This window comes from Sus scrofa, chromosome 1 (genome assembly GCF_000003025.6).
Source record: "Sus scrofa isolate TJ Tabasco breed Duroc chromosome 1, Sscrofa11.1, whole genome shotgun sequence".
NCBI classification, from domain to species: domain Eukaryota; kingdom Metazoa; phylum Chordata; class Mammalia; order Artiodactyla; family Suidae; genus Sus; species Sus scrofa.
The window spans coordinates 20,868,682-20,896,143 of NC_010443.5; the positions used below are offsets into that span (position 1 = coordinate 20,868,682).

Sequence of the window (27,462 nt, forward strand, 5' to 3'; positions counted from 1 at the left end):
TTAAACAAGTTCTCATAAGTATATAGACATACACACATATATATACACACACACATATATATAAAATCTCATATATAGTCTCTTTGGATCTAAAACCGTGTGTGTGTGTGTGTGTGTGTGTGTGTGTGTGTGTGTAATATCTCCAAATACAAATATGTATATATCTCCAAATCTAACTCTATTACTGATCTCATTTCATTCATTAAAAAATATTTATTGGAGTTCCCACTGTGGCGCAATGTGACCGGTAGCATCTCTGCAGTGGCAGGATGTGGGGTCAATCCCCAGCCCAGTGGAGTGGGTTCAACGATCCAGCATTGCTGAAGCTGTGGTGTAGGTCACAACTGTGGCTCAGATCTGATCCCTGGCCCAGAAGCCCCATATACAGTGAGGCAGCCAAAAAAGGAAAAAAAAAAAAATTTATTGAATGCCTTCTCTGTGCCAAGTATATACCTTAGGATACATCAATGAGGTGGGAAAAAAAAAAAAATGCTCAAAACACCACAGGAGAGGGAGGCATGGGGAGGCTAGGGAAGAGCGTGTGATTGGCTCGTCCTTCATCCGGACCTTTTTTGAAAACCAGGTGACTTGGGAAGTCACTGTTTCACGGCTCCATCTTCCTAACAGGTGAAAGGCCACCACCCTGACCCCCCTGCCGGACGTGGACTTTTACACTTTCTCCTTGTGTCCTCACCCTTATTCCTTCCTCTGGAATTCTTCACCTGCCAGCATTTTCAGATGTAGCCAAGGATCCTGCTTCTGAATTGTCATGTCCCTTGAATTCCCTGCTTTCCCAACCTGACACTGTCAGTGGCCTGCTTCAGATGTTCAATTCCAAATGTCTGAAACCTTCAAGAAACAGCTTCGAGGATTGGCTGTCTGCTGGTATCCAGGCAACTTCTTCCACGCTAACTGAGTTACCACTGCACGCTAATCTCCGGCCTGTTCATGCAGGCTCCTTATCCCTGAAACATTCCTGTGACCACTCTTAAGCAATTTTCTCTCATACTGAAGGTCCAGTTTACCTCTACCAAGAAGCCTTTTTGCCAGTCAAAAGGAGATAAGCGATTACTCCAGCCCATGAAAAGTACATCTTCGCTTGGGATTTTTATATTCCAACTTAAGTACGTCACAAAAGGGGGATTGGAAAGGAAGCAACAAACTTAAATAACAGAAATTTACTGGTCATTACTATTTTACTCTGTAAAATACACAAGCGCCTAATGGCCTTTGGATTTACCTCAAAAGTTCTGAGTTTGGGGGTAATTTCTTCAAGTAGATGAAGATCCTTGGACACCTTGACCTTCAGATTGTTCCACTTGCCTTGAACATCATCGAATTCTTGCTTATATGTTTTTTCTACATCTGAAGAGACGTTTTTCTCCAAAGCCTTTGTTTCTTCTGCAAGTTCACATAATGTAGGTTTTTGATTCTCGAGGATTTCATCAAGGTCCTGGAACACATTTTTTTCAAGATGAAAATATGCCCAATAATCTTTCCAGGCAGATGTAATGATACTGGCTCTACACAGTCAAAAGTCACTTTTTAAAAGGAATTTCAGCAAAAAAGAATTGTGGGAAACTTATGCAAAAAGAATAAGTATCATCAAAAAAGTCACAGCTTTCCCTACATGAGTTGTGTGTGTTTTAGACACAATATATTCTCGGCTTGAAAAAGCAGCGGAACAAGGCCCATTGAGGGCTCAGTGTGCAGGGCTCAATGGGGGGGCGTGTGGGAAGGGGAGGCTCTTAGCATCTGATAAAATAATGCAGGGTCACAAACCTTAAGTGACCAGGGAAGCATTTTCATTCAACACAGAAAAAGAACAACACAACTGATACTCTTCATTTCATTAAACATACTTTATCAGGTTAATAATGTTAAGCTACTCCCAAGAGAAAGAAAAAAATATGCTTTTATTCTATTAAAAATATTTCTTCTAGCTGAGGTCCTATATGATAGTAACTGGCCTGCAAGTTATAAGAAATATAAGAAATTTTTGACCAATTTTGACCAAACGAATATACTTTTAAATAGCTGAAAAAAAATTTCAAAATATGCAATATATTAGAAATGAGCCTGGACTTCTAAGACCTAAAATATCTATTACCTTTTTTTCCTGCAGAGCCTTCTCCACCTTTGCAAGATCATTCAAGACATTCAAAGACACCTGGGCCTTACTTTCTGAATTATTTAGCAGATCTGTCAGCGTTTTCAATGTTTCCAAATACGCACGTCCAGGTCGGCTCTTCAGTTCTATTTATTTAAAAATACTTATTTTGAGACAATAATATTAGGAAACTAATATTGTTAGGAAACTAATATTGTTCATCTTCTGTATCTAATAAGAGAATTCAAATACATAAGAAATTAAACTCTGTAATTAACATCAAAAGGGTCTCTGTTGGAGATAAAATAAATCATTCCTTTGGCATTTCTGAAGTCAGACAGTGACTTCATTCCTGCGGATGTTGATGTTTGAAATATTAAGTAAGCCACCATCATTTTTCTTCATTTCATCATGATGAAATGTTTCTCTGAAGATGGTACTACAATGTCCCTTTTGTCTCATATCATCTCCTTTTCCCCAGTCGCTACACAAAGAATAAAAGGAGACAAAGAGCCTCTCACTCTGCCTCCAAGTGCCAGTGCACAGACAAACTGTCATCCCCAGAGGCATGGACATTACATAGAACACCAGAGGCAGGCCACGCAGGTACCCCGAGAAATAATGACCGCACAAGACAGCTGGAGTGATGACTGCTTCAGCCATGGATGTAAAATTTACAGACAAGCAACAATTGTGTGGAGAGGAAGTTGGCTCATGTGAAGCACAAAGAGGTGAAACCAACTAGCAGTAAAAGTTAAGAAATTGGCAGGCAGCATTAGTCACAAGAGCCAAAGGGTGTAAACAAACCAAATGCTCATTGACAAATGAATGGATGTACAAAACAGGGCGATACAATGGAATACAATGGAGTATCATTGAGCCTTAAAAAGGAAGGAAAGTCTGACACCGGCTATCCAAAGAAATGAACGTTGAGGCTAAGTGAAATAAGCCAGTCACAGGAAAACCAAATACTACATGATTCTACTTAGATGAGGTATCTAGAACAGTCAAACTCAGACAAACAGAAAGTAGAAGGGCTGGAGGGAGAAGGAAATGGAGAGCTATTTAATGAGTACAGAGTTTTGGTTTTACAAGACAAGATATTCTGGGGATGGGCTGCGCAATAATGTGACTCCATGAAACACTATTGAACTCTGCCCCTTGAAATGGGGAAAATGCTCAATTTTATGTTATGTATATTTTACCGCAATTAAAAACAAAAAAATAAATTTACATTTTTTTTTAAAGTTAAGGAACTAAATATTTAAGCTGCCGTGTCAAAAATGAAAGCGTATATTCTAACAGGAAATTGAAAAGGAGGTACTCTCAAACACTTCACATTCTAGACTAACTGAACTCAATAAACAAAAAATATGGTGTCCAAATGTCTTTCCGGAAGAAAGGAAATGTGACACATGTGCTTACCATACACACATACTTTTAACAAGTCACTGCAAACTCTACGACTGCTTCAAGGAAGGGTATGGTTAAGTGCACAGCACTTTAGCATGCACTTTTCCTAACATTACATAAGAGAACACAACTCCAGACTTAAACAAAAGCCAAGGAGAAAAAAATATAACATACGAGGGATGAGCTTTCGAAACCTGTAACAGTTTTCCCAAACCAGGTTCATTCCAAAAGTAAAAACATCTTTAAAATTGTTCAGACTTTGAAAGAAGAACATGAGTTCTTTTAAAAGAGGAGATGGTATTGCTAAAACTTTTAACCGTTTTCAGCAAACAGAAGCAAGTGATCATTCTTTTTAGCCCTACCAGTAAGGATAACAGCTGACTCCTTCAATCAAAGGGAAAAACAACACCCTTTAAAAAAAAAAAAAAAAGAAAGAAAAATTCCTAAAAATATAAATAAATAAAAATAAATAAACAAAAATTAAAAAAATAAAAACTCCTGGATAGAGTTCCCATCGTGGCTCAGCAGTTAACAAACCCGACTAGCATCCATAAGGACGCAGGTTCGATCCCTGGCCTCACTCAGAGTTAAAGATCTGGTGTTGCTGTGAGCCATGGTGTGGTTCACAGATGCAGCTCAGATCCCGAGGTGCTGTGGCTCTGTGATAGCCTGGCGACTACAGCTCTGATTGGACCCCTAGCCTGGGAACCTCCATATGCCTCGGCTGCAGCCCTACAAAGACAAAAAAGAAAGAACAAAACTGGAGTTCCCGGAGTTCCTTCTGTGGCTCATAATGTCTGTAAGGATGTAGATTCAACCCCTGGCCTCACTCAGTGGGTTAAGAATCTAGTTTTGCCGCAAACTGCGGCACAGGTCACACATGTGGCTTGGATCCAGTGTTGCCATGGCTGTGGTGTAGTACTCAGCTGCAGTTCCAATTCAACTCCTAGCCCAGGAACTTCCATAGGCTGCAGGTTTGGCCCTAAAACAAACAAACAAACAAACAACAACAACAAACAAAAAACCCAAAAAACAAAAAAACTCTAAGTTCCTTGTGGCTCAGCGGATTAAGGATCCAGCATTGTCACGGTTGTGGTGAGCGTTCGATCCCTGGTCCAGGAACTTCTGCATGTCACAGTCAAAAAAAAAAAAAAACTCCTTAAAAATTGTCATATCCTATTAACACAGTTTTAATAGCAATGAAAGCTATTTGCATTTTTACAAAAAGTGAGAATCCAGGAAATAGTCTGAATATTCTTTAGCTGGAACAGTTAAGGAGGCACAGACGAAAACAGACTGAGGCTGGTGCAAACCAAGCAAGTGTGCTAAAGGTCTAACCCATGGGAGTAAGTTAAGGTAAACTGAGAAAAGGTGGTGGAATTGTTTAATAAAAAATGCAAGAGTGGAGTTCCCATTGCGGCACAGTGGTTAACGAATCCAACTAGGAACGATGAGGTTGCAGGTTCAATCCCTGCCTTGCTCAGTGGGTTAAGGATCCGGCGTTGCCATGAGATGTGGTGCAGGTCACAGATATGGCTCAGATCCCGAGTTGCTGTGGCTCTGGTGCAGGCCGGCAGCTACAGCTCTGATTAGACCCCTAGCCTGGGAACCTCCATATGCCGCGGGTGCAGCCCTAGAAAATACACAATAAAATAAAATAAAATTAAAAACGCAAGAGAATGGATTTACCATTTTCGAGCTGTTGGTGATGCTCCTCTAAATCCTGTTGCACAGCTTGGTAGCGGCCCACTAAGCTCTCAAAACCCTGCTGGACAAAATCTGGGGCAGAAGGCCGAGCCTTCAGGGCTGAGCAGCTTGCACGCAGGGTTTCAATTTTGGGGTGCAGGCTGTGGAGGTGTGTCAATTCCCGCTGTGGAAGAGAAAATAGGACCGCATCACGCACGGAAGATGAACATCTTTACAGAAAATTAACCAGAGCAGAATCAACCTAAAGTTCATGATACAGGTAGCATCTTCCTTAAATAAGGGACTGCACCTAGAATTCTTGTTTCTGATGGTTGGGTCTTTTACCTGACAGGTGTCCTTCAGGCTCGGCAAAGACTGCTGGGGAGATGCTGAAAAAGGAGTGTGTTTTACCCACTCCTCCTTCGTCTTTATGGTCGTTTCAAGCTCATCAAGCTGCTTAAAATAAGCATTTATATCTTCCTGTAGCTGAATCTTTCTCGCCAGATCTTCCAAATGCTGCGCTACCTTCTTCCATTCTGATGATACCTTCTCCAGAATATTTTTTATTTCTTCAGTAGGAAGACCTTCTACACAGACAGGAAAAAATAAGCAGATATTTCACGTGTTACTACAAAATGTGTTTGGGATTTGTTATAAACACGTTAACCTCGTCAAAATAATGAGGCAACATCATATTTAATGATCACTCCCTGGGGTTCCTTTTAACACGGCAACACCAATTATAATGATGCACTTAAAAATAACTATGTTTAATTCCTTGACAAAAACGAGAGAAGAGGAGCTTAAAACAGCAGTTCAGGAGGGGGATGGCTATCGCAAAAGCACATCAGTAGAGTTTCAGCCACTGCCTTTTCTATAGAATGCGTTAGCATCTTTGGCATCCCAGTGCTCTACCAGTTTCTAGTGTGAGCCGGAGAAATGAAAATGAATTGTCTGGGCTTGTCTGGGGCTCTGACGTCAGAAGGTAGACCTCTGTCATCAGCAAGAAGGAAGCTGGCTAGAAAAAGGAGGAGGCAGCTTGAGTCTCTGCTAACCAAACCACAATGTCATAGGAAACAAATGGCTAGAACTCCTAGGGCTGGGGGCAGCCTGGTGAGTGCTGGAATCTAAGCCAGCAGCCAGGCCCCAGAAGCATGAGCAAGCCTACTGGGAATGCAACACACAGAGCAGAAAATGCCAAAATATGGATGCAGTGCTACTATTATCTACTTTAGAAACACATCGGGGGGAAAATGCTATTATGTTTATTACTGACATCTTCTAATTTTGTCTCATATTTTTGAGAACTAGAGAATGTTCATAGAAAAAAATAGTTATATGTAATAATGAGTTTTAATATAAAATTCATTATTACATATAATAATGAGCGAATATAAATTAAAATACCAGGAAATCATTGAAAATTTCTATGCAAAATTACACAAAATCTGCAAAGGAATCGTATCTCCTGAGGAGAGCCTGCATGTGGAAAAGATGGACCCAACTCTGTGAGCAGAGGGGCAATAAAATTTTCTAAATAAATACAGTCAAAACCCAGGGTAATGAGAGCTCTAAGGGTTTGTCAAAACAGAACAGTGTTATATATTTCAGGGTAAGTTCTACTTTTAAAAATGTGAAAATAATAATATTGACCAAGCAGGTAAGGAGTAAATAGAGGTATAGCTAATTCAAGAATGGTAATATCAGAATTCCCGACGTGGTGCAGCAGAAACAAATCCAACAAGGAACTGTGAGGTTGAGGGTTCGATCCCTGGCCTTGCTCAATGAATCTGGCATTGTTGTGAGTTGTGATGTAGGTCACAGATGCTATGGCTATGGCATAAGCCGGCAGCTGTAGCTCCAATTAGACCCCTAGCCTGGGAACCTGCATATGCATGGGTGCAGCCCTAAAAAGCAAAAAAAAAAAAAAAAAAAAAGAATGGTAATATCAATAAATATTGAAGCTGGGTAGTCAGTAAAGGAGGTTCATGGTATTATTCTATTTGCTTTGTATATATTTCCATTTTCTATAATAAAAAGTCAAAAACCAAAAATACTGAAAAGTACATTTTTGAATATTTTAGTCAAACTAATATTCCTAATTCAGCCTTGGGTATCTGCGGCTTTTGTCAGGGAGAATTGCGACAGACCTCCAAAACACTTATCATTGTTGGAATAAGGAAGAGGGCTCACAAGAAAAGCCCTTCAAAGTGAGGGCAAAAAAAAAAAAAAAAAAAAAAAAAATCATCCAAACTGCACAGCAAAAATGTGAAATCTTTACACTCTCCTGTGCCACTGAGTCTATGGCAAAAAAAAAAAAAAAAGTTTAATGCAGACAAAAATTTCAAATACAAGTAACACTTTCTCAAATTTAACTATAAAATTAAACTAATATAATAGTATTATATATTAATATAATGAACTGGAAGTGATCAAAAATCAGATTATCTCAATGAATTAACCCTCATATAACTTCATTTCCCTAGTGTTACCAAAGCAAAATTTCTTTTACCATGTTCCTTCAAAAATATCAATATATAACCCCTGTAAGATTTTAAAATCTTCCTCACCAATGGATTTTAACTCTTCTGCCGAGGTACAGAGTTTTATTCAGGCTCCTTACCCATGTAAAAACAGAACAACTTGGCTTTCATCTGTTCTATATAATCAGCTTCAGCATAAATTTTCATTTCTAAAAAGATTCTTCTACCTAGAAATCTTCTTGAAAACTATTTTTTTAGCAAAGGGTTAGAGTGTGAAATAAATATTTGATTTGTTGAGCTGTAAATACCACTCAGGAACACCACCTAAGAAAACATTTTCATAAAAATATCAAGGTTCTCACCTTTTCCCATTTGCTCCAAAAAGATTTGTCCAGTTTGGTTTAATTCCTCCAGTCTGGGGTTTCTCTCTGTCTGCTCTTTCTCTAATCTCTAAAAATAAAGTTCCAATTTGAGAATACTATAAACTTTCTTCTCAATACAAAGTTGATGCTTCTCGAATTTTTTTATATTTAATGTCCCTCCCACATTTTCTTGAGATGTTACAGTCAAAGTTTACCCAAGAAAAATCCTACAAGATAAAACCACACCATTTCAGGCTGCTCTCCAGAATACTGGAAATGACTAAATTTCAAAAAGTAAACTCAAACAAACAATATAAAACTTTGGTTCCTTCATTAGGAAAAAAAAATTGTCCATTACATTTATCAGTTCCTATCAGGAGGAAATAATTGAAATGAGTGTTTTAAGTTCCTGCTATCTATTTACATATATGGCCTCAGTATACGCCGCACCATAAAAGTAACAGTTTAAATGAACTGAATGTGCTACAAAGACAGAGATCACTGAACACAAACACATTAATAAGAAACATAGAAATAATTCGAGACTCACTATTATTTGCTGGTGTTAGAGGGAGCGTACAGTCTAATGCAAACTACAAGCAGAATTCATATATAATTCTTAAACAATGTCAATACACTTTAAGACCCATACCAAAATATTTTGTCCTTTATATTCAAAGATTGGCTCTTAATTTTAATTTTTATGTTTCCAGGGTATGATATTCTCAATGTCCCTCTATCCCAGAGGCAAGAGAAGACAAAATATTCCAGGATTAATATGAAAGGGCTGAGCAAAATCAGAGACACACATAAATATACACATACCTGCATCCACACATATTTAGGTACACAGTCGCTATCTGAAATTCCTCCGTTTGATAATTATCTATTAATCACCTAATCGAATAGCATTCAAAACAACACAATAAAAACTTTGTGTGCAACCCATATTATTTCAGCCAGACGACCAAGTAAAAGAACCCCAATTCCACCATCTATGCATGTAAGCACTACTAAATAAATTTAACTCTCCTATTTTGAGCCACATAAACATTAATCTGACCAAGTAAAACAACCATTTTTATAGTCAAAGATCAAGGAAAGGAGTTGCCTTGTGGCATGGGAGTTAAGAATCTGGAGTTATCACTGCAGCGGCTCGGGTGACTACTGTGGGATGGGTTTGAACCCTGACCCAGAAACTCCACACACCACGGGTGTGGCCCAAAAAGTAATAAGTATTAAATAAATAAAAACTACAAAGATCAAGAAAGAACATGAGACTCTAAGGAACACCACTTATTTTTGTTATAATACCAATGCAAAAAGTCACCATCAAATTGGAGAAAAAGTATTACCTGCTTTATACACAATGGTATTTTTGCCACTTTTTAGGATGGTGGCAGATTGGACTAAGGATTCCACACCCAGGTACTGCACCAATTGGAACAAGCTATTCCTTCACTAAAATAAAATTGACATTTCCCAAAAATTTGCAAGAAAAATTAGAGATTAAAGCAATGGTTTAAATTTTCTTTATTTTATATTTTTCCCAACCCTTTGGCATATACTACTATTCATCTAAAACAACAAAATAAAGAACTTATAAATAAAGGGGAAACATAGGAATTGCCAATTGTGCCTTACACAAATACATACAATTGTTATTTTTATCCCCTCAAATATCACAGTAATAATTTCAGGAAGTAAAATTGTTCCTAGATTACAGAATGGAATTTAACTTAATGTTTCGTAGGACTTGTTCCATCAAGATCGCTCTACCTTCTGAATTCTCTGCCACTGTACTGCCTTTGAGAATTGGACTACTGCTGCTCATTCATATCATCTATAGGTCTTCCAAACCTATGAAATGATGGAGCACAGACCTCATTTCTGGCTCTCTTGGTGCTCTGAGCAGAGGGCTCTGATAATGGTCCTTCCAGCATCCCCCCGGCCAGTCATCATGCTCTCCTTCCACAAGCCAAGAATTTTACTGAGTGCGGAAAAATACAGGTTTCAGGGGAAAATTATCCTCCCTTTCTAAGCAGTCGCAGCAGGCATATAAACAAATAATGACATAAATGCAATAAGGGCTTTTACAGAAAGTATGGTCAAAGCAATGTGGCATCTTCTTAATGAGGCTTTCTGAAGTAGAGGGCATTTCGGCTACACAGCGCCAAGGCTTAAGAAAGGGCCATTCAGAGCCCTGCAGAGCAACACGTGGTGAAGGCAGAGAAGAAGAAAAACAAAAGAGGAGGAGTCCGGAGGGCTGGAGCTCAGGTGAGTGAAGGAATGGTGAGGAGGCTGTGCTCAGAGGGAGGGAAAAGAGCCATCCAGAAGGCCTTGTACAATGCTGGGGCTCTGTGCTACTCACACCTTATCCCCACAGCAGTGGGAAATGACTCAATAACCGCAAGCACTGGAGCTGCAGGATCAGATTTTTATCTTAGAATGACCACAGGTCACAGAAGCCAAGAACTGTGAGAATTGAAGAAGGGAAGGTAGGGAGTTCCCACGGTGGCACAGCAGATACGAATCTGACTAGGAACCATGACGTTGAGGGATCGATCCCTGTCCCTGCTCAGTGGGTTAAGGATCTGGTGTTGCCGTGAGCAGATGCGGCTTAGGTCTGGCATTGCTGTGGCTGTGGTATAGGCCAGCAGCAACAGCTCCAATTAGACTTCTAGCCTGGGAACCTCCATATGCCGTGGGTGAGGCCCTAAAAAGACAAAAAAAAAAAAAAAAAAAGAAGGGAAGGTAAACAGTGGCAAATGCTGCAGAGAAAGCAGCTCTGATGAATATGGAAATCCAGGCTTTGGATTTTGAAAGCAACGGTCAATGGTGACCTCTAAATAAGAATAGTGACAGTGGAACAACAAGGCAAAAATTAGTCTCAACTTCTCATTCAAACATTAAAAAAAGTCACCCAGGGTCTGACCCCAAACCACTTTTCCAACCTTAACTCTCCGCTACTTTTTACACATGCAAATTTTTGGGAAATATCAACTTAATTTTATTTTAGTGAAGGAATAGCTTGTTCCAATGGAGGCAATGCCTGGGTGTAGAATCCTTACTCCCATCTGCCACCATCCTAAAAAGTGACCCCAAAAAAGCCATTTTGTATAAAACAGGTAATAATTTTTCTCCAGTTTGATGGTGACTTTTTGCATTAGTCGTTTAGCATGAAACAACATGAATTATTTGTTCCAACGATCACAACACGCTTGCCCACCTCCAAGTCTCTGTTTAGGGGCACTGCCTGCCTGGTGTGCTGTTCTGCCCAGCTCTAAGCCCCCTCCTTTAGTTCCAACTCATTGTCACTTCGCCCTCTAGACTTCATCAGTGTATAGAAACAGCTGCAACCCTGGCCTCTGCTCAATCGCCACTTTCTAACTCACATCATGGATGTCTCCACACACATATCTTGTTTTGGGGTTTTGGGGGTTTTTTCGTTCTGTTTTGTCTTTTTAGGGCAGCACCCACAGCATATGGAAGTTCCCAGGCTAGGGGTCAAATCAGAGCTATAGTCGCTGGCCTATGCCATAGCCACAGCAATGCCAGATCTGAGCTCGGAAGAAATTTTGAGATGTGAAAGTTTGCTGCATTTGGAAAGCAAAACATTTCAGCATGCACACATATAATATTAGGTACCAGATTAAGGCAGCTCTAATCACGCTAAAAAACAGTTATAATAATGGAATCACCTTAGCAAGTGTTTCTTCCTGCACATTTCAATGGTTAAGGAAGGAGGAAAAAAAATCCCTTCACACAGGCATCTGAAGCCAGTCAGCTTGAATAGACTCGAAATTTACTACAATGTTCTAAAAGCTACCTTAGGGCTACGTTTATTTTATCGGAAGATTCTGGATTCCATCGCATCTTTATGCCAACAGCATAAAGTCTGTCCTGATGAAATATTTTATTCACTAGGATATTTTTGTGGTATGTTTTACCTTCAAGTTCTTTTTCATTTCCGACGTTTCTTGCATCTTCTTATACTCTTTTATCTCTGTGGCCTGAATGGCAGTCTTTGATTTCAAGATCCAGTTCAACAGCTCAGCACTTAAGGCATCAAACCTGATTTAAGATTCAGATGTTACCAATTGTCAGTCATTTTCTTCTATTATTTCACTTGGCTCAAGAAAGACAGCAACCAAAACATTCATCAGGCATGTGTTTTTAAGCACTCAAAATTAAAGGCAGCCCAGAAACATAGTAACCACACAAAATAGGATCATACATTTACAATTTAAAGAATGGAAAGAGGAACAAAATTGTCACATTAATAAAGAAAATAAAGTTTGTAAAAGTTACAGGAAACCATTTGTACTTTCATAAACTCTTTAGGTAATAAAAAACAGATCTGGTTAGATTACAACAGAAAAGAACAAATACAGACATTCTTAAGTTGATGCCCTCTTCAATTGAACACATATTTAATTAGCCTCCGATATGTAAGGCACTGGATGTAAGCTCTTTTTTTTTTTTTTTTTTGGTCTTTTTGCCTTTTCTAGGGCCGCTTCCTGCAGCATATGGAGGTTCCCAGGCTAGGGGTCCAATTGGAGCTATAGCCGCTGGCCTATGCCACAGCCACAGCAACAGCAACAGCAGATTCGAGCCGCGTCTGCAACCTACACCACAGCTCACGGCAACACCGGATCCTTAACCCACTGAGCAAGGTCAGGGATCGAACCCACAACCTCATGGTTCCTAGTCGGACTCATTAACCACTGAGCCACGACAGGAACTCTTGGACTTAAGCTCTTGTTGTGAAGGTAAACCAAACACAATCCCAGCCCTCATAGGGCTTCCCATCCATAAAGGCTATGGAAAGTAAGAGCAATGTCAAAAGAATTTGCTGGGTGCTAATCCCAGGGATTCACAGGATGCCTCCTGATCCGAGCAGGGAGGAATGGCCTCCTGGAGAACAACAGTATCATGCCCAGGCGTTTCTGAGCAAAGGGAGAACAAAGAAAGGGAGGACCACGCTTTGCACAGGGGAAGCAGTTAGGTGTGGCTGCACTGCGAGGACTAGGCCGGCAGGAAGAGCTGACCATGTGGCAGAGAGCCACGGGCACCGGGAAGAGAAGGCCCTACAGGGCAGAGTAAGGACCCAGACTGTAACCAAAGGACAACGGAGGCCAGGGAAGGGTTCCACGCATGGGACTGACACGATGGCCTTTACCCTTTTGTGTTCGCTGAGGAGAAAGAACAGAGAGAGGCAAGACCAGAGAGCAGGCTATGCAGTCACAGGATCTAAGCGATGGTGGAAGGGGAGAAAACGGGACAGTCCTGAGAGGTGCTGAGGTCAGTCAAAACCCCAGAGAGGAGGAACCAGAGGAGAAACAGTCACTGGTCGCGGGCCTGATGCCAGGCCTTTTTCTCAATGTTTTATTAACTCAAGGAATCCACACAACAACCCTATGCGTGTGCACTATGATTATCCTTTCTAATGATGAAGGAATTGAGCTCACAGAGGTTTTAAATAACTGCTCCAGGCCACAAAGCGAACAAATGGTAGAGCTGGGATTTAAAGGGAGGATCTGTCCTCTTAAGTCCGGCTCTGCCCACAGGGCTTCTCAAAACAACTCTGGGTATTTATAGAGACTTTAAGGTAAGCACAGGTTGTCCTTGCTGATTCTTGGGGAGACTTTGCTCAATGTGTTTCTAGTGAATTATAAATATTTGTCTTTTCATCAAGGTAAATTTTTCTGGCAATTTGAACAGGATTTTGTGACATGCTAGGTAAATGACCAGGGGTCACAGTATCGCTCAAACAACGGGACCCTCCTCCTGTCGTCTTTGCAGCAGCTTTCTCTTTCGACCTTCAGAGACGAGGAGCCCCGACTGAAGATCACACATTTTAAAGGACCTTGGAAGACCTGGTCCAGCTCTGCCCTCAGTCTGAGCAAGAGTGATGTGACTGCATTAGAGCCGCAATGATCTTGGGTCCCATTAACAGATAGGCATCTAGATTATAGGAAATGCCCGTCCCTATGGTGATGAAACACAGCCATGCAGCACCAGGAGAAGGGAAGGTGACATAAACTGTCATCTTGGAAGCGTGTATTATACGCTGTGCTAAGCAGTTATTCAAGGGTCACATCTGCTCAGACAGCCCACTTTAAGACAAGCGAAGAGTGCTTTCTACCTCAGACTAAAAATATTAAGGAAGTTGGAACTTGAGCTCACAGAGGTTTTAAATAACTGCCCCAGGCCACAAAGGCCTGGATAACAACCCTCTGGACTTTAGGACAATGTAAATCAGAATGTGAAACCCACCCTCAAGTTCTGAAGAGGTACCATATTGAAGGCAGGTGAGACAGCTCTATATGGCTCCAAAGTGCAAGACTAGCACACACCGTAGACTTAGAGGGGGCACGCTTTGTCTGGGCATAATTTTCTAATAATACAATTTCGATATCTTCAATTCTAATGAAATGGATGTAGCCAAGCCTCGATTTGCCCAGGAATTAACTAAAGGAATATCTGCATCAGTCTCATCATGGATAGAAGACGGGTACTCACAACCGGCTGCCCACCCAACACACACCTCCCTTCCCACACTTCTTCCTGCTGTCCAAGTCCCCCAGAAAACAACCACAGAAACTGAAAAGGCGGGACAGTTCAACCTCCCAGGCTCCCAGGGCGTGGGCAAGTGGCTGAGTCTTGGTCAGGAAGACAAGGGAGGGAGTTAGTGGACATCTTCCAGGAAAGCTCATTCTCCTTGATTTAAAAAAAAAAAAAAGACAAATAAGGAAAAACTGCCCTGCTTGCCTATATAGCAGGTTACACAAGGATGCTATGCTCAGTGCTACAGTAGCATCTTGGGACCATGAAAAGACAAGGTAAAGGCCAACATGCTGAAGAGGGAGGGACAAGGTGCCAGGATGCAGAAGCACACCATTCTATCAAATCTACCTTACCTCCAGACAGACTTCTAGTAATGTGAGATAATCAGTGGTCTCATTGTTTACGTCACTTTGGGTGCAGTATTGTGTTTTTTGCAATAGAATGCACCTTAAACAACACGGTCATGTTTAAGAATTTAGAGTTATGCCCTGGGATATTGTGACTTATAATAAGAAATGGAGTTCCTATCGTGGCGCAATGGTTAACGAATCCAACTAGGAACCATGAGGTTGTGGGTTCAGTCCCTGGCCTTGCTCAGTGGGTTAAGGATCCGGTGTTGCTATGAGCTGTGGTGTAAGTCACAGACGCGGCTCGGATCCCACGTTGCTGTGGCTCTGGCGTAGGCCGGTGGCTACAGCTCCAAATAGACCCTTACCCTGGGAACCTCCATATGCTGCAGGAAGCGGCCCTAGAAAAGGCAAAAAGACAAAAAAAAAAAAAGAAAAAAGAAACAGATAATTGATCTTCACCCCCGTTTCTGGCAGAGTTCTCAAATCTCCTGGAATTTCCTAAATATTGAGAGCAACAAAGGTGGCATTTTTATGTTAAGAAGATAGCTTTTGGATCCCATCTGAAGAGAAAGGCTGGCTGCCAGGAGACCCAAGCCTGTGATTAGAAAGTTGGAACTTTCAGTCCTACCCCGCTGACCTCCCAGAAGGGGAGAGTGGCTAGGGGTTGAAACCATCGTGGAAGGTCAATGATTTAATCATGACCATGTAATGAAGCTTCCATAAAACCCCAACAGGATGGGGTTCAGAGAGCTTCAGGCTGATGAACACATGGATATTCAGGAGACTGGAGAGGCAATGAAGCTCCACACTCATTTCCCTCTGCCTACCCTATGCATCTCTTCAGTCTGGCTATTCCTGGGTGACTTCCTTTTATGATAAACTGGTACTCTATTAAGTAAAATGTCCCTCTGAGTTCTACAAGCTGCTCTAGCAAATTAAGTGAACTCAGGATGGGGTCAGAAACCTTTGAATTATAGTCAGTTGGTCAGAAGTATAGATAACAACCTGGATTTGCTACTGGCCTCTGGAGTCCCGGTTGAAATCTCCAACCTGTACCCAGTCAGTCAGAAGCACAGGTAATCTGGGCTTATACCTGGTAGCTGATCTGGGGCGGGGAAGAAGGCAGTCTTGTAGGACTAAACCCTTAGCCTGTGAAATCTGATGCTATCTCTTAGGAGATAGTGTCAAAATGAAGCTGAGGTGTGGGAGACCCAGCAGGTGTCCCAAGAATTGCTTGCTGGTATGGGGAATCCCTACCAAAATTAGAATTGGTACCAGAATGCATTTATGCACCCTCGTCTTTTACAACCTTCCAAGCTTCCCAATGCACAAAGTCGGCACTGGGGAGACACACTGCCAGATACACCAACAGAACATGAACCCTCAGGAGATGGAAGAGCTACGATGAAGTATCTCCCTCATCTGCTGCCTTGACGCCAAAGTAAAAGTTCCACAGCTGCTGCTTGCAACTCTTAGAGGACCCTGGTCCTCTAAGGCGATGCTGTTCAGAGGCAGGAGCACAGCCTTATTATCAAAATGAAAGTCATCTGGTAAAATTGCAATCCTGCATCTTCTAACAAAAGCTCAATTGGGAAACCATATCATTTTTATCCAGGCAAAAATAACTATCCACTTACCCAAGCACTGGGGTTTTACTGTCATAAAAGGGAGAGAAGGATAGCATTACTGAGACCACCTGCTAGTGTGCATGTGAGGAACAGCACCTGGCGCAAAGGGTAGCTCTATGGAGGAGGTGACATTAGCAGTAAAAACTCAATACACCTCAGCCATGGTTATTCCTCTTATAAAGATCCCAAGCTTCTCTTGAGTCAAAAATGAAAAGAGGAGTTACTGTCGTGGCTCAGCGGTTAAAGAACCCAACTAGTATCCGTGAGGACGCAGGTTCAATCCCTGGCCTCGCTCAGTGGGTTAAGGATCTGGCATTGCCATGAACTGTGGTGTATGTCGCAGATGTGCCTTGGATCCAGCGTTGCTGTGGCTGTGGTGTAGGTCGGCAGTTGTAGCTCCAATTCGACCCCTAACCTGGGAGCCTCTCTGTGCCATAGGCCTTAAAAAGACCAAAAAAAAAAAAAAAAGAAAGAAAGAAAGAAAGAAAAGAAAACAAAGATATTTTATCAAAGATGGATTTTAAAGCCAAACTCAAAGAATCTGTTAATAAAATTGACCAAGGAATTAACAAAGAGAGAAAACATGAAAAAAAAATAAAGAGGAAGAAAAAAGGAGACTTAAAAGGAATTACTTCCCTGAATTAAGTTGTTTTTTTTAAAGGTGAGAAGAGGAAGGAGATTCAAAAAAAAAAAAAATAAGGAAATCAATCTAAAGCAAAATTGCAAAAAAACCAAAAAACAAAAAAATTGGGGGTGGGGTGTGTTCCTATGTGTGGTTCGGGCTCAGCAGGTTAAAGATCCTGCTTTGTCATTGCAGCTGCTTGTGTCGCTGCTGTGGTGTAGGTTCAGTCCCTAACCCAGAACTTCCACATGCTGTGGGCATGGAGAGTAAAGTCAGGTAAAGTAAAGTAAAATAAGGTAAAAGCAAAGTAAAGAAAAAAGTAAAGTATAGCAAAAAATGAAATAAAGCAAAATTGCAGGAATTATGACAGTAAGAAGAACAAATGAGGGCTCATAGACACTCATATCCACCCAAAGTAAACAGTGGGAAAGAAAGAAGGGTCCTGTCACAGGTCTCGCAATTGATGCCAAGATAAATAAAACCATCCCGATGATCTAGATGCTTAGCCAGCGTGAAGGAGAATATTCGAAAGACTCGGGATAGGAGTGGTTCAGTAGTTGAACTGCCATAACAATAATCATGTCTAAATTTGCATACGATTATTGATTAGTGCAAAATACATCATGGGCGAATGGGGTTTGGGCAATAGTCTCTGTCTGTCCTCACTTTTTCTTGGCTTCCATCTCCACCGGGATCTGTCTCTTCTTCGGGGGAGGAGGAGGTGGCAGCTCTTGCTTAGTCCTTTTGGTAGTTACTTGTTCTCTTAGGCGAACCGTCTCCAAAAGATCCTTCTGAGGAATCTGGGACATTCCCAGCTTTGCAACAGCCTGAGTCACCTGAAGGAAAATCAGCCAGTTTTAATGTTTTATAACGGCTTTTTCAAGATACAATTCACATGCCACAACACTCTCCCTTCGAAAAGGTACGGTCCAATGGTTATTAGTATATTCAGAGTTGTTGTGCAACCAGCTCACTTTCTTTTCTTTTTTGTCTTTTTTTTTTGCTATTTTCTTGGGCTGCTCCCACAGCATATGGAGGTTCCCAGGCTAGGGGTCGAATTGGAGCTGTAGCCACCAGCCTACGCCAGAGCCACAGCAACACAGTATCCGAGCCGCGTCTGCAACCTACACCACAGCTCACGGCAACGCCGGATCCTTAACCCACTGAGCAAGGCCAGGGATCTAACCCAAAACCTCATGGTTCCTAGTCGGATTCGTTAACCACTGAGCCACGACAGGAACTCCAGCCCACTTTCTATTTCCCACTTTTCATCATTTCAAAAAGAAAACCCTTACCCATGAACAGTCACTCCCTGCTCTTCTCTCCCTCTTGGCCCCTGGCAACCACTCCTCTACTTCCTGTCTCTATGGATTTGCCAACTCTGGCTATTTCACATAGACAGAATCATAGTGCATTAACCTTGTGACTGGCTACCTTCACTTAGCACAATGTTTTCAGGGTTCATCCCTGTTGCATCATGTATCAGCATTTCATTTTATTACTGCCTAATAACATTCCATGGTATGGATACAACACATTTTGTTTATCCACGCATCTATTGATGGATATATGGGTTGTTTTACTTTTTGTCCCTTATGAATAATGCTGCTATGAATGTTCATGCACAAACCAAAGTGCTATTTTTGATCACTTCTCTAAAATATTTTTTAAATTAATAAGACTAAGATTGAGAGATCATTGGATAGATCCATGTCTATGTGTTCTCAGTTACTAAGGGTTGAATGACTGGTATCAGGAATTTTTGTAGGGTTTTTTGGGGGGGAGGGGGGTTATTTTGTCTTTGCTTTTTAGGGCCACACCTGCGGCATATGGAAGTTCCCAGGCTAGGGGTCCAATAAGAATTGCAACTGCCAGCCTACACCACAGCTCATAGAAAACCAGATCCTTAACCCACTGAGTGATGCCAGAAATCGAACCCACAACGTCATGGTTATGAGTTGGGTTCATAACCCACTGAGCCATAATAGGAACTCTGGTATCAGGAAGGTTTTTTTTTTTTTTTTTTTTTGTCTTTTGTTGTTGTTGTTGTTGCTATCTCTTGGGCCGCTCCCGCGGCATATGGAGGTTCCCAGGCTAGGGGTCGAATTGGAGCTGTAGCCACCGGCCTACGCCAGAGCCATAGCAACGCGGGATCCGAGCCGCGTCTGCAACCTACACCACAGCTCACGGCAACGCCGGATCGTTAACCCACTGAGCAAGGGCAGGGACCGAACCCGCAACCTCATGGTTCCTAGTCAGATTCGTTAACCACTGCGCCACGACGGGAACTCCCAGGAAGTTTTTTAAAGATCTATTAAATTTTACTTTAGAAAACTAAAGAAGATATTCAACATGTCAAGCAAGTTTTCATTTTACAGTAAACCAGGTATGAGACACCAACTTTTTAGTTTGGCTGCAACTGTCATTTCATAAAAACTAAAACAAACCTGAACATAATGACTTCCAGTAAATGGCAGAACAGAGTACCCAAAGCAAAAGGTACCTGGTTGGAGGAATCTTCTAGTCTTTGAACCAAAGAATCCCATCTCTGAGTCAGTTCCTCTGAGTCACTGTTGATCTTCTTGGAGGCTTTAGGATTATCAAGTAATTGACCCACGTCCTGGCCAATCTCACTGAGCTGATCCAGGGCTTGACGTTTCATTTCCATGTCTTCCTTCAGAATCTAGCATTTCAGATAGTTATTAGATGGCTCACTTTTAACAGGACTTTATATTCCTGTTCCCCAGTCAGGAACTGTACACATGTACATGTGATAGTGAAATTTACCCGATTCGCAATTCCTTAAAGTTGAAACATAAGACTCCCAGTTCTAGATCGTTACATGGCAGCAGCACTGTAGTGCTGGGCCATGAGTTTATCCACTAAATTGCATTAACCATTGATATAAAACACCAGGGTATCCCAGGTTTACAAGACAGACGCTGACAGTCATGTCACTTACAGCCAGTCGCCGCACACTGACACTTAGTTCCTTTTGGTCTTTGAAGTTGCTCGTCTGCACTTTATTTAAAGCCTCCTCTTTTTCAGTTAACCAGGCTTTCAACAAGCACTACAAATAAAAATCAAAGTTAGAAATATATTTAGGGAATCATTCGATAAGTCAACTTAATTTTTTTTTCTACAGCCGCACCTGTGGCATATGGAAGTTCCCAGGCTAGGGGTCCAATCAGCCTACGCCAGAGCCACAGCAATATCAGATCCAAGCTGCATCTTCAACCTACAACTCAGCTCACAGCAACACCAGATCCTTAACCCAGTGAGCAAGGCCAGGGATCGAACCCGCAACCTCATGGTTCCTAATCGGATTTGTTAACCACTGAGCCACAATGGGAACTCCAGTCAACTCAATTTTTGAAATCTTTAATTTTTATGTTAATAAAGGTTTAATCCTTATCTTAAGGACTTCACACACCTAAGCCTGAGGCATGAGAAGGATACGTTTATTTAAGATATTATCCTTTTCAGATTGGCAACAGATCAACCTGAAATTAACCCCACACCTGGACAACTAAACCTAACACTCAGGCATGTAGCTGGATCCTAAAGGCTAAACCCAACTATCAAGTCTCCATAAGAATCACATTATAACTCTGTAGATACAGAAGGAAGCTCAAAAGGTTTTCTTATCTCAGACCCTCACTGTAGGTTGGAAAGAGAGAAGCCAAGTTCTATGCCCAAGATCTCTTGGCTAATTAACTCTAGAGCCAGGTTAAAGACCTACACCCCAAAGTCAATGGTTTTTTCCTTGCATCTTGCAAACCAACCCCAGTAAAGCTCCAGATTCCACAGCAATTGTGACCAGAGAAGGAAGTTTAAGGATAGTGCAAAGCCAATATGAAGATTTTTAAATCCACTGGCCAACAATGCATGTCTTTAGGCAGAAGATATTTACTAAAGAGATAAACTTGAAGGGAGAGCTAAAAAAAAAAAAAAAAAAAAAGAAAGAAAGAAAGAAAAAGAAAAAACATGGCTGCATTGAGATAATATTTCCCCAAATGCAGTAGTTATCACAGAAACTATTTTCTATAGAGTCGAGGGTGGAAATTCTTGATTCTGTGTTTTTAATCAACTCTTTCTCTAATTGTTTTATTTATAAGTTTATTCAACAACTATTCTCTCCCCTTTATATTCTACCCAAAAGAAGGAAAAAGATGAAGATTAAGAAAACAAGAGAGTCCGAGTGGAGGGAGCGAGCTGAGTAGTTGTGTGGTCGCGTCCTGGAGACCAGAGCACTTGCAGCATGGCTGACCAACTGACTGCAGAGCAGATTGCAGAATTCAAAGAAGTTTTTCGCTATTTGACAAGGACGGTGATGGAACTATAACAACAAAGGAATTGGGAACTGTAATGAGGTCTCTTGGGCAGAATCCCACAGAAGCAGAGTTACAGGACATGATTAATGAAGTAGATGCTGATGGTAATGGCACAATTGACTTCCCGGAATTTCTGACAATGATGGCAAGAAAAATGAAAGACACAGACAGTGAAGAAGAAATTAGAGAAGCATTCTGTGTGTTTGATAAGGATGGCAATGGCTATATTAGTGCAGCAGAGCTTCACCATGGAATGACAAACCTTGGAGAGAAGTGAACAGATGAAGAGGTTGATGGAATGATCAGGGAAGCAGATATTGACAGTGATGGTTAAGCAAACTATGAAGCGTTTTGTACAAATGAGGACAGCAAAGTGAAGACCTTGTACAGAATGTGTTAAATCTCTTGTACAAAGTTGTTTATTTGCTTTTTCTTTGTTTGTAACTTATCTGTAAAAGGTTTCCCCTGCTGTCCAAAAAAAAAAAAAAAAAAAAAGCATGTATAGTAATTAGGACTTCATTCCTTCATCTTTTCTTTCCTTAACCTACTGTCATTGTCCTGAAACCTTATTTTAGAAAGTTGATCATGTAATGGGTTGCATGTGGCTTACTCTGGATGTATCTAAGCCCTTCTGCACATCTAAACTTAGATGGAGTTGGTCAGATGAGGGTTATGCCTTTTTTTCTTTAAGTAGTTTTCCTCAGGAACTGTCAGCATGTTGTTAAAGTGTGGAGTTGTAACTCTGCCTGGACAGTCAACAATATGTACTTAAAAGTTCCACTATTTCAAAACAGTACCTGTTTATCCAGGTACTCATACACTATTTCTTGTACTGCTGATCCTGTACCAGAAACATTTTATTTTATTATTACTTGCTTTTTAAACTTTGTTTTAGCCACTTAAAGAAAATCTGCTTATGACACAATTTGCCTCATATCCATTCCAAGTTGTATATTTGTTTTCCAATAAAAAAGTTATAATTTACCCAAACCAAAAAAAAAAAAGAAAGAAAAGAAGAGACACTGAGTTCCTATCGTGGCTCAGCAGCTAGCGAACCCGCATAGCATCCATAAGGGCCCGTTTGATCCTTGGCCTCGATTAATGTGTTAAGGATCCGGTGTTGCTATGAGCTATGGTGTAGGTTGCAGACTCGGGTCGGATCCCACATTGCTGTGGCATAGGCTCTGATTAGACCCCCAGCCTGGGAACCTCCATATGCTGCGGGTGTGGCCCAAGAAATGACAAAAAGACAAAAAAAAAAAAAAAAAGGAGTGATAAGATAGGCACATAAATAACTGTGGCACAGATAGAAAGTACAGGCACCACAAAGAGATTACTTTCAGTTTTGAAACAGTGGGGGAGGGGGAGGAAGCTTATGGATGACTTCATGGTCCTTGATGGCTATGTCTCCAGTAAAGCCCACTGGGACACTGGGAAAAATAAGATGGAATCTAGATGATAAGATCTCACTTCTTCTTTTGTGCTTAGTCTAGTTTCACTTGCCTATGGTACACGTGTGCAGAGGCTTTGTACCTGACAAGGTGGATTATATTTTCCAGCAGAAAACTACTGCACCCAACAGCTCAATTCAGTGGACAGTGTGCAGAAGTACCATGCACAGCTCAGTACAAGATGGTGGTGGCAGGCCGAGGACAGAGAGGCTGCACCCAGCACTGCAACCAGGTGCTGTGAGCAACACACCTGCATCAGACCCATAAGAACTCCGTCCCTTCCCACCAAGAAGCAGCTCTGGGGATGGCTTGTCGGGGAGAGCATGGACTCTAGAGCAAGCTCACTCCTCTTCATTTTTCATCAAAGAGTAAAACCTTCCTTTGCTTATGAACCAAATATGGCTTCGTTCTATTGGCTCAAACTTCACTGGGCAAGAAGATCCTTATGGGAGCCCGTCTTGAAAGGGTTGGTAACAGATGGGGAGAACTTCAAACTAAAGAGATGAGTTTAAAAAAGGCATTCTGAAACAGATGCCACCCCTTAACCAAAAACACAGAGGCTAGAAAACTAGTTTGCACTTTAAAACAAGAGAAAACAAAACAAGAACAACCACGAAACCCGTAAGGAATCTACAGTGCACCATGCATTGGGAATAGAGCAGTGAAAAAAAAAAACAACCAGCACCATTCTTGTGGCCTTGACAGTCTAGGAAAAGGCTGAAATTGGGAATCCAGGATTTGAGCACTGGGTACATGGAAGAATCAAGAGAAAGTTGTGGTTGGAAAGGCAGGTTAGTATCCAGCTTGCTATACTTGGCTTACGCTGCAGAAACTTTGAACTAATTCTGAGAGCCCATGTCTACCTATCTTAATGCCTTTACAACTGAGTGAACAATAGCCTCCTAAAGATTTTTTAAATTCAGACATAGCTGATTGGTCTCATTCTCTGCAACAGCAAATTCTCAATTATGTACCAATGTTGGCTTCAATTCTACATTTTAATAAGATTCTTCCTTCCATATCATTAACAGAAAGCCATTCAAAGGTCAGTTTTAAATCTAATGTAATAAATGGCGAAAATACTAGCCACTCTCTATTTTTAAAAATTTTTTAATTTACCACATTTTGATTCCTTTCAAATTTTAAATTATTTTACTTAGTAGAAGACTAACATAATGGTTTTCTGTAGCAATCAATATCTCCTATAGTCATTATCAAAGTAAAAATTTAACTATTCTATGTGGCTCTTAGGCCTGAACACAAGGATCTAAGTAACTTTAAATTTTGCAACCTGCTTAAGATGTTCTCACTGGCACCATATTTAGAAAATCACAAAACGTCAAACACTTGTTTTTATCCCCTAAAGAAGAATATAGTCACTTTTTGTGGATGGAAATAAAATGCATTGAAAAGAATCACAGTGGACACTGAGATGTGGGAATAGAGTATCTGCTTATTTTCTTCATCACAATTGTTTGGCAACTTGAAGAAAAGTCTTCCTTAGTTGTATTCTGTTTTGATGGTTGCTTTTCTGGAAAGATGGAGATGGGCAAAAGGCCACCACTCAGACTGGAAAACTTAAAGTGGCAGCTTTGCACCAAAGGTTCATTTTCTGTTCATCCTTAGTGGAAAAAAATATACTATTAACCAAGTGCTAAATCAATGGTGTTGCTAAATAATATTTTGTTATTAATTTCAGTAGTTATTCTGGTTAAAAATCATGAAAAATTCGTGTGTTATAAAGTTCACAAAGTATTGAACGGATTTATTTATTCATTATGTACTGAGCACAAACCATATGCCAGGCACTGTGGGGATACAAGTTCAAATACACTACCCAATATAAATGCAGTAAAAATTATGTCAAGGAAATCCTAAACACTAACATTCTAAGTAACGAACAAGGTCAAATTGTCATTACAATAGAGGTAATTCATAATGAGAACTCTATGAATAAGCTGCATGATAAAATTGGTAGAAATCAGATTTGAACATAATTGTTTGTAAATTTTCCTTTTGATGTAACCAAGGTTTTATTCTAATGTCATAATCAGTGATGAGTTACTTACGCCATCTTTTTTGACCATAATGGATAAAAATGTCATACCTGTTCTTCCAATAATTCCTGCCACAGAATATTGATTTCCTGGAGTCTGTTCCAGCGTTCTTCAGTCCATCGGCACACGGCTGTCCAGCGTTCTCCGAGTTTCTAGGAAAAAAAGAACCCATCCTCTGTCAACAGAGCCTAAAGAGAGTTATCACAATTCTTAAATTCTTGACATTTACTGTTCTCTACTAGAGAGTAGCAGTTTATGAAAAATATTTTTATCAAAGTAGCTTTAAGTAATATAGACGAAGCCTATAAATGTAAAGATGAGAAAAACCAATTTTCATAGGCTTGAACTAATTATTTCACATCACATAGCAAGAATGTGGCACAACTAGAACCCCATCCTGTAACTTTTGACTCCAAATTCCTGCTCTTTTCCATTTTAGTGTAGTTTTTATATGAGAATTTGGTATTTTCATGTATATCTTCAAAATAAAGCAAACAGTGCTTTCATTTTTTTAGGCTGTAATTATTTTTTTTCTTTTTAGGGCCAAACCTGCAGCACATGGAAGTTCCCAAGGCTAGGGGTCAAATCAGAGCTGCAGCTTCCAGCCTCCATCACAACCATACCAACACCAGATTCGAACCACATCTGCGACCTACACTGCAGCTTGTGGCAACACCAGATCTTTAACCCACTGAGCCAGGCCAGGGATAGAACCTTCATCCTCATGGATATGAGTTAGGTCCTTAACCCACTGAGCCACAATGGGAACTCCTGTAATTATTTTTACTTAAAACAAAATTCAATGCATCAATTATTTCTTAACCATATTTTACGCGCCAAGAAAATTTTCATCTATAGTCCCAAAATTACGAAAAAAAATTTTAAACTAACAGAAACTATGCTTTGAATGAGGGAATGTCTAAGAAAAAATACCTAATTGATTTGTTCTGTTTGAATTGCATGATCCACAGAAAATTCCATAAAATTTAGTGATAGAATATTACAAATATTAGAAAGACTAAGGAAATAAATTTAATTTAAAAAAATCATTCTTCATGATGACTTTCCCAATAAATTTTTATTTTCATTTTATAACTAATGATTACCACCAAACAGTAAATTTTATTTCTGCATTACTTACATGTGAGCCAGAATTATTAAATTCATATTATCTCATTTCAATAATTAATACTAGAGTAAGCTTTGTATAGTGTGAAGGGTAGAGAACTTAGAGCCAGAAGACAAGTCTTTTGTCTCAGCATGAAAACTCACTGCCTATTTAAACTTTAGGGGGCGGCCATCACTTGACCTCTCTGAATTTCCTATTAAATAGGAAGACGTGAATGCCTACCCTCTCAGACTCTTGCATGAACTAAATACTACTGCACCAAAGTCTTAAAACCACTAGCCAATTTTAAATGTTACAAAAGAAAAAGGACTTCATATGATAAATATCCTCTGAAAATTACTGAAAGTCACCAACTGGCAACATTATATCAGGTAATCCAAATCCTGTTCAAACAAAGTACAGTTGACCCTTGAACAATAGGAGTTTGAGCTGTGCAGGTCCACTCATGCTTGGATTTTTTTCAATAAATATATTGGAAATTTTTTTGGAGATGTGCAACAATTTGAAGTAAAGGAGAACCACATAGCCTAGAAATATCAATAAATTAAGAGAAAGGTATGTGATGAATGCATAAAATATCTGTAGATATACATACAATAAACAAAATATGTGTTAAGGGACTGTTTGTTATCATAAGGCTTCCAGGGCACAACAAGCTATTAGAAGTTAAGTTCTGGGGAAATAAAACTCGAATTTTCAACCGCTTAAGAGTCAGTTCCCCAAACCCCACATTGTTCAAGGGTCAACTGTGCCAATCAATCTCTTTATAAAGACTTGTAAAGATATACCACAACCACTAAGCAAGAAGCAGCAAGTTGTCTGGGTTCCCAAAGCTGGGGTTGACATTCACACATTGCTCTACCAAAACAGTGGAGATATTAAGTCCTGCATGGTGGAAATTCTCAAATTTTAATAGGCACGTACATTTTTTAACATATTCCCTGGGCCTCACAGAGATTTCAGGTCTTTGTAGAGTCCAGGAATCTGCACTTTAATAAATTCCTCAAATGATCTTGAAGAAGGATCGTGGCCCACTCGTGGAGGTCAGTTCTTTTTTTTTTTTTTAGGGCCACATCTGCAGCATATGGAAGTTCCCAGGCTAGGGGTTGCATCAGGGCTGCTGCTGCCTATACCACAGCCACGCAACACAAGATCCAAGCCACATCTGTGACCTGCACCACAGCTCGAGACAATGCCGAATCCTTAACCCACGAAGCGAGGCCAGGGATCAAACCCTCATCCTCATGGCTACTAGTTGGGTTCTTAA

The 27,462-nt window shown here is 40.5% G+C and overlaps 1 protein-coding gene and 1 pseudogene across 13 annotated transcripts in view; one reads left to right on the plus strand and one right to left on the minus strand.

Annotated features, from left to right (window-relative positions):
• UTRN (utrophin) overlaps positions 1-27,462 on the minus strand; it is a 533,664-nt gene that overhangs the window by 354,418 nt on the left and 151,784 nt on the right. For all 13 annotated transcript variants that reach the window (XM_021072273.1, XM_021072283.1, XM_021072259.1 and 10 more), the window contains 10 exons: positions 25,117-25,218; positions 20,187-20,294; positions 19,728-19,907; positions 17,891-18,060; positions 12,005-12,128; positions 8,055-8,142; positions 5,555-5,796; positions 5,213-5,393; positions 2,111-2,256; positions 1,241-1,453 (listed from right to left, as the gene is read on the minus strand). In XM_021072273.1, coding sequence (XP_020927932.1) covers positions 1,241-1,453; positions 2,111-2,256; positions 5,213-5,393; positions 5,555-5,796; positions 8,055-8,142; positions 12,005-12,128; positions 17,891-18,060; positions 19,728-19,907; positions 20,187-20,294; positions 25,117-25,218 — 1,554 coding nt within the window. The remainder of the gene's footprint in view (positions 1-1,240; positions 1,454-2,110; positions 2,257-5,212; positions 5,394-5,554; positions 5,797-8,054; positions 8,143-12,004; positions 12,129-17,890; positions 18,061-19,727; positions 19,908-20,186; positions 20,295-25,116; positions 25,219-27,462) is intronic.
• Positions 21,471-21,958, plus strand: LOC110256572 (annotated as a pseudogene).